Source organism: Diceros bicornis, chromosome 34 (genome assembly GCF_020826845.1).
Source record: "Diceros bicornis minor isolate mBicDic1 chromosome 34, mDicBic1.mat.cur, whole genome shotgun sequence".
Lineage (NCBI taxonomy): Eukaryota > Metazoa > Chordata > Mammalia > Perissodactyla > Rhinocerotidae > Diceros > Diceros bicornis.
The window spans coordinates 22,066,796-22,073,657 of record NC_080773.1 but is presented as its reverse complement, the minus strand read 5'-3'; the positions used below and the strand labels follow the sequence as shown (position 1 = coordinate 22,073,657).

The window sequence follows — 6,862 nt, the reverse complement described above, 5'->3', positions numbered from 1 at the left end:
CCCGCTGGAGAAAAACACCAGCCCCCAAAATCCTTTCATTATTTGGAGGCCCCAGGGAACATTGTGTTGCATCTCTAACACAGAGGTTCTCCAACTATTTGATCTCAGGACCTCTTAAATTATTAAAAATGATCAAAGACCCCCAAAGAGCTTTTGTTTATGTGAGTTCTATCTGTCGATATTTACCATATTAGGAATTTCAACGGAGAAATTAAAAGAATATTTCTTTATGAACTCTTTTAAGCATAGCAATAACAAACATAGGTGACATGATCACGCAAATAACGTTTTTTTTAAAAACCGATGTTTTCCAATACAAAAACGAATTTGCGAGAGGAGTGGCATTGGTTTATGTTTCTGCAAATCTCTTTCGTGTCGGACTCAGCAGAAGATGGCTCATCCTCGTACCTGGTTCTGCCTTCAGTCGGTTGCCATATCGCACACCATATAGCAACTGGAAACTTCCATTGAACACTCGTGAGACAATGGGAGTAAAAAAGGCAAATAATATTTTAGTGTTATTATGAAGATGGATTTGGTCTCATAGACCCCCTGAAATGTCCTTGGGGACTCCTAGGGGTCCCTGGACCACACTTTGGGAACCCCTGCTCCAATAGTGCTATTACTAGTTAACAGACAGGCTCAGTTGTTTTTCTCAAACCCAGGGAGGGGGAGGGGAATTTTGCAAAACATTTGATATACCCTTTTCTTCCAGCTGTTTCCATGGGAACCTTGGAGGCAGCGGTTAGGCCACTGATGGGTCACATCTCCATCCAACAGGGGCCCATGATTCCAGGCCGAACACCCAAGGAGGGGCTAGGCAGGACATCTTGGGGTTCCCACTGCCCTGCCTGGCTGGTGCCCATTTGATCTGCTCACAGGGCTCAGAGTTCAAGGCCTATCATATCCTCCGCCCTGGAGCTTGTGCCATGCGTCAGGGACCCTCAGATTCTGGGACGCCATGCCCTGCCTCTGGAAGTTCCTGGGGGGCTCTAATCCTCTACTCGGCTTCTGGGACCACGTCCCCACCCTCTGCTCCCACACCCACCCCACCAGGAGAGAAATGAATGGGGGCTTCCTCTGGGGGACAGAGCGGCCAGAAAACAGGACGAAGAGGACAGATCGTTGCACCTGCTTTTTGTGAATAAATGTGGACTGAAGTAGGAAGAGGAGAAGCTGGATGGAATTACGCAGGAAGTATGGCCGGGGCCCTAGAATAAAAGCTGGCAGGGTCAGTGGTGACTAAAACCATGTTTAAAAAGACGCTCTGTGTTTGTATGTAAAACGGAGTTAGGTTCTGGGCGTGGATCATTGGAAACTGATTCTTCACAGACGTGAAGGCCTGGAGGGATATCCAAGGGGAGGATGTGGGACAATTCACAGCTCAGGACTGTTCCTGGGTGTCCCAGACGTTGGGCATCCCCAGATGGCCCACTGAGCACCTGGGGTGCCCAGATCATGTTTGCAAACCAGCCCCCAGGAGGTCAAACGGTGCCCAGGAGGAGCTCCTGAAATATACTTCAGGGAGCGGGACCTGCCCCTGTGCCTGTAGGTGCCAGGCGCTCTCCTGGGGTGTCCCCTCCGTAGTCTGCAGCCCTGTTGTCACGCTATCCTGTCCGCTGGTGAGAATGAAACCTTAGTACCACAACGCTCAAGGTTCCAAACCTCACACACATCACCTCTTGAGTCCTCCACGCCTCATGATAAGGTGGGGACACCAAGGCAGGAAGAGGCAAAGTGACTTGTGGGTTAGAGAATAGGGCCGCCAGGTAGCATTTACAGCACCTTTGTGGAAAGTAGAAAAAGGCTCCTGCTCCGAACTGACTATTGTAAAAAGGGCCCCTTCTGTTCCTTGAATGGTTAAACATAGAGTTACCCGATGACCCAGCAATTCCACTCCTAGGAATTTCCCAGGAGAAATGAAAGCATGGGTCCACACAGAAACTTGTACACAAGTGTCCAGAGCAGCATTATTCATGATAGCAAAAATATGGAAAGAACCCCAACGTCCATCACCTGGTGAATGGATAAACCAAAGGTGGTATAGCTATACGATGGAATATTACACGACAATGAAAAGGAATGAAGCACTGACATACGCTACATCATGGATGAACCTTGAAAACATCATGTTAAGTGAAATAAGCCAGACACAAACTCACCACATGTTGTATGATGCCATTTATATGAAATGTCCAGAATAGGCAAATCCATAGAGACAGAAAGATTAGTGGTTGCCGGAGGCTGGGGGGAGAGTTGGAGGATGATGGCTAAGGGGTGTGGAGTTTCTTTTTGGATTGATGAAAACGTTCTAAAATTGATTTTGGTGATGGTTGCACGCTCTGTGAACCTACTACAGCCATTGAATCGTACACTTTTTTCTTTTTTTTTTCCCCTTGGTGAGGAAGATTGGCCCTGAGCTAACATCTGTGCCAATCTTCCTTTATTTTGTATGTGGGACGCCACCACAGCATGGCTTGATGAGCAGTGTGTAGGTCCACCCCCGTGATCCAAACCTGCCAACCAGCGGCCGCAGAAGTGGAGCTCATGAACTTAACCCCTATCCCACCGGGCCAGCCCCTGATCGTGCACTTTAACTGAGTGAATTATGTGGTATATGAATCTTCATTTTCACAAGCACCTCACCCATCATCATCCACACCAGAAAAGTAAAAAGTGCCAGCTTCCTGTTTCTCTTTTCCTTGTTGGGTTTTCCAATCTTGCAGGATTATAAATACCACAGGAATAAATACACTTGTGCTGAGCATGTCAGTGTACAGACACACATACACACACACACACTCTTGCACACACATCCCTGATGTATTCCTCAGAATAAATTCCCAATGGCCGCTTATGGCTGCGGAGCCCTTGAAACATGTCTGCTCCAAAGGGACTTATTAAGGAAAAAAGAATATTCAACATCTCATTAATAATTGTTTTATATTGATGACACATGCAAATGATAATATTGTGTATATTTTGGGATAAATGAAATCTATCCTGAAAATTCATTTCACCTGTTTTTTATTCATTGAAGGTGGCCCTTAGCAAATTTAACATGATACCTGTGGCTTGCATTTGGGTGTCCTGTTATATATTCTGTTGGGGGGGGGTGGTAGGAGGCCGAGTGAGCTGTTTGGTTTGCCCTAGGCCCAGTTGCCATAGTAACTTTACAATAAACTCTCTTCCTACATAAAAAAAGAAAAAAAACTGAAGTGTTTTGGTTCCTTATTTATTTATTTAACAAATGCTTATATAATGATAAGTTCTCAGTAAATCATTCCCATAGTCTCCTTTTATGGAGCACCACGCGTGGGCCAGCCTCTCTTCCAAGTCTTTCATGGATCGTCCTCTATAAGGATTCTGCGAGGTAGGGTTAATGCTTAACTCCATTTCACAGAGGAGCACACCGAGACCAGAGAAGCTCTGGAACCTTCCCACAGTCACAGCGGCGGAAGGCAGAGATAGAAACCCAACAGCTGGGCCACGGCGCCTGATTTGCATAGAGTGGGGAACAACGCTGGCGAAGGAGATGTGTGTTCAGAGTAGCTGCGGCATTCACACGACACAGGCAGGGGGAACGCTTTCTTGCAGAATTCATGTCTGATCTCACCGACGATCACACACATGCACACACCACATACAAAAACGCAGGATTAACGGTACGTGCATCGTTGCCATACAGAAACACACACAAGAGTGAGGCCAGGACTCACTGAATGAGGCCTGCACCCCCTTAAATCAGGCCTGTGTGCCCTGAATGATGCCCGCACCTCCCAGGCGAGGCCTGTGTACCCACTGATGCCTGTTCCCGCTGAGGGCGACCCGTAAACTCTGAGCGAGGCTTGTACCCCAAGAGTGAGTGCGGGCCCACTCTGTGAGGCCGGAGCCCGCTGGTTTAGGTCTCTACATCCTGAATTCCCCTCTACACTGTGCAGGGGATTATAACCCCGGCTGAAGCCTGTACTCTCGCGAAGGAGGCCTCCATCCCCTGACAGGGGGCTGTCTTGTGCCCTCTGCATATGGCCTTTTTCGGGTTCATCACTGAAGGTGGTCTGCCAACCCCCACAGGTTCCTTTCGTCGGGCCCTTTAAGAGCGGCTCCTGGGACCCCAGCCACGCAGACCCCGGCTGCAGACCGCAGTGTTGCCATGGAGACCCGGCCCAGCTGGGGGCGGGGGGGGGGGCGAGCCCTTGCGCGCAGGCGCAGGCCGGCGCAGGCCGGAGCAGCCAGGGCGCAGAGGAACGGCTGAGATTGGAGCAGAGGGTGCGCGCCCAGACCCGCGAGCGCCCGGCGAGCGCGCCCCTCCCCCGTCGCCCCAGGTGCAGACGGCGCCGCCCCCCCGCACCTGGCCGGGCGCGGGTCCCTCAGCCTCTGTCAGGGACGGAGGGCGGAGCGGCCAGGCCGGCGGCATCCCCGGGCCTGACACGTAAGCCCCCTGCGGGATCTGCGACAGCCTTGGGGAGGGGCCCCGGGAAAGGCCGCTGCGTCAGCCGGCCAGAGCAGTGAGAGCACGGAGCCCGCGCCCTGGCCTCGCCACATCCACCTGAGCCTGAACTCTGAGCCCCGCGGCGCTGTTCCAGGGGGGGATTTGCACGGGGCGCTGCAGCCCACGTCCGCCTCGGGCCCCCTCCTGCCCCGCGATCGGCGGCCAGCGGGCGGCACCATGGCCAGGAGCCTTTTGCGGGACTGGTGCCGGGGGCTGGACGTGGACGAGCACAGGGCCCTGCTGGTCACCGGCATCCCCGAGGGCCTGGAGCGGGCGGCCATCGAGGCCGTGCTGCGGCCGGCCCTCCTGCCCCTGGGCGCGTTCAGGCTGCGGAACACGAGGGCCGCGAGGAACCGGGAGGCCGAGGCCGCCCTGCTGGAGTTCGCGGAGGACATTGATCACGCCGCCATCCCCAGGGAGATCCCGGGCCAGGACGGCGTCTGGAGGGTTCTGTGCAAGGACCGCGCCGAGGACACGAGAGTCCTGCGGCGGATGAAGCGCTTGCTGCTGGAAGAAAGGCCCACTCAGGCCGCAGGGGCCGGGGCCCCCGGGGGCACGCCCAGCCCTCCCGCCTCGGAGACCGAGGCCCAGGGGTCAGAGCAGGCGGCCGGGAAGGCTGGGCCCCCTCCTGGTGCAGCCAGCGGGGCTGGGAGGGGCCGTGGGGGTCGCAGAAACAGAGCCAGAGGCACCAGGGTGACCCAGAAGGGCACGAAGAGGGGCCGAGGAGGGCGGCCGTCTGCGTGGGCGAGGCGTGAGTCCGAGGACTCTTCGGACGAGAGCCTGGGCATCGTGGTCGAGGAGGTGGACGGGGAGGACCTGAGCGCGGATGAGGAGCAGAGCGCGCTGTGCGCCACCCTCCAGGCCGCCGCCAAGGAACTGGTGAAGAAGGGGGCCCTCCAGGGCGAGGCAGACGACGGAGACGGTCCCCGCGAGTTCTTGGCCCTGGTGACGGTGACGGACAAAGCCAAGAAGGAGGAGATGGAGAAAGGGCCCCGTGAGGCCGAGTCCATCAGCCTGGACCTCGCAGAAGACCGGAGCGGGGTCCCCGACTTAGTGGCCCTTCTTGCTGTGAGAGACGCGTCGGACGAGGAGACCACGGGCAGCGACGCTTCCGAAAGTGATTCGCAGGAAAATGGGGACCAAGAGGAAGAGGGGGTGGACAATCCCGAGTTTGTGGCTATTGTGGCGTATACAGACCCCTCGAACCCCTCCGCCCAGGAGATGCTGAAAATCGCTTCTGTGATCAGGTCGCTGGGCTGGAGCGACAAGAAGGACAAAAGAGATGCCCTTCCCGAGGTCTTGTCCCACATGGCCAAGGACGCTTCGGGCCCCCGCGTGCAGGTGGAGGAGGCAGGCCGCCAGGTGGACGCCATGGTCCTGCGGAAGGCCGAGGACGACGGGAACCTTCTGGAATGCATTTCCACCTTGGCTGAGCCCCAGACCCGCCCCGAGGGGAGGAAGGCTCCGCGGGGCCCCCTCGCGGGCCAGGGCGACGACGAGGATGCTGAGGGGGGCCTCCTGGAGCTAGTGGCGCTGCTGGCGGCCCAGGACACGGCCGAGGTGATGGAGGAGGACAAGGAACATGCCTGGGAGGGCGGGAAGGTCCAATGCGCCAAAGGCAAGCTGGGCGAGGTCTTGGCGCTCCTGGCGGCCCGAGGGGGCAGGGAGTCGGATGAGGACGCGGAGGGGGCTTCGGACGAAGGCTCCGAGGAGGAGGCGTCGGAGGACACGGAGGGCGAGGAGTCGGAGCGCGAGCACCGGGCGTCCAGGAAGCCCCGCGCCAAGCGAGCGCGCACGGCCTCCAGGGCCCTGGGAGCGGCCGGCGCCCGCGCCCCGTCGGGCGCCCGCAAAGCCCGAAGGGGAGGCCGGGGCCGCGGCGGAGGGGGCGTCACTCCCGAGAAGAAGGCCCAGGACGAGGCAGCGGGACACAAGAAAAAGAAGGGGCGTGCGGGCGCCGGGGCCCGCGCCAAGGCCGGCGAGGCCGGGGGGCAGCCGCCCAGCGGCTCCAAGGCGGCCCGCGGGAAGAAGGCTCGGGGAGGCAGGAGGCCGCCGCCCAGGTGCCGCTAGTGGAACCGGGGACAGCGAGGCCCCTGCGCCCCCTCGGCGCTCCCTCCGGGGAGGCGTCTCCCGCTTATCCGCGCGACCCGTGCTCCGTGCGCCGCGGCGCCCCCTGCTGCTCCCGCCTTCCCCTTCCAGCCCCTCCTTGGCAGGTGGCACGAGCGATCCTGATGGAAGACGCAGAGAGAAACGGGCCCCCGGAGGCGGCAGCCCCAGGTGATGGGACGGCGTCGGTCCCCCGACGGCTCGGCTTTGGGTCGCCCCCGGTTAGCACGCGGGGGGTGTGTCCGTGGACGTCAGGCACCCGGGGAG

General features: G+C 57.7%; 1 protein-coding gene across 1 annotated transcript; it reads left to right on the top strand.

Annotated features, from left to right (window-relative positions):
- The first annotated feature begins 4,324 nt into the window (after window positions 1–4,324).
- On the top strand, window positions 4,325–6,559 carry PNMA8B (PNMA family member 8B). The gene has a single exon (XM_058530995.1). The coding sequence runs from the start codon at window positions 4,670–4,672 to the stop codon at window positions 6,557–6,559; it is 1,890 nt and encodes a 629-aa protein (XP_058386978.1). The 5' UTR covers window positions 4,325–4,669.
- Window positions 6,560–6,862: the final 303 nt, after the last annotated feature.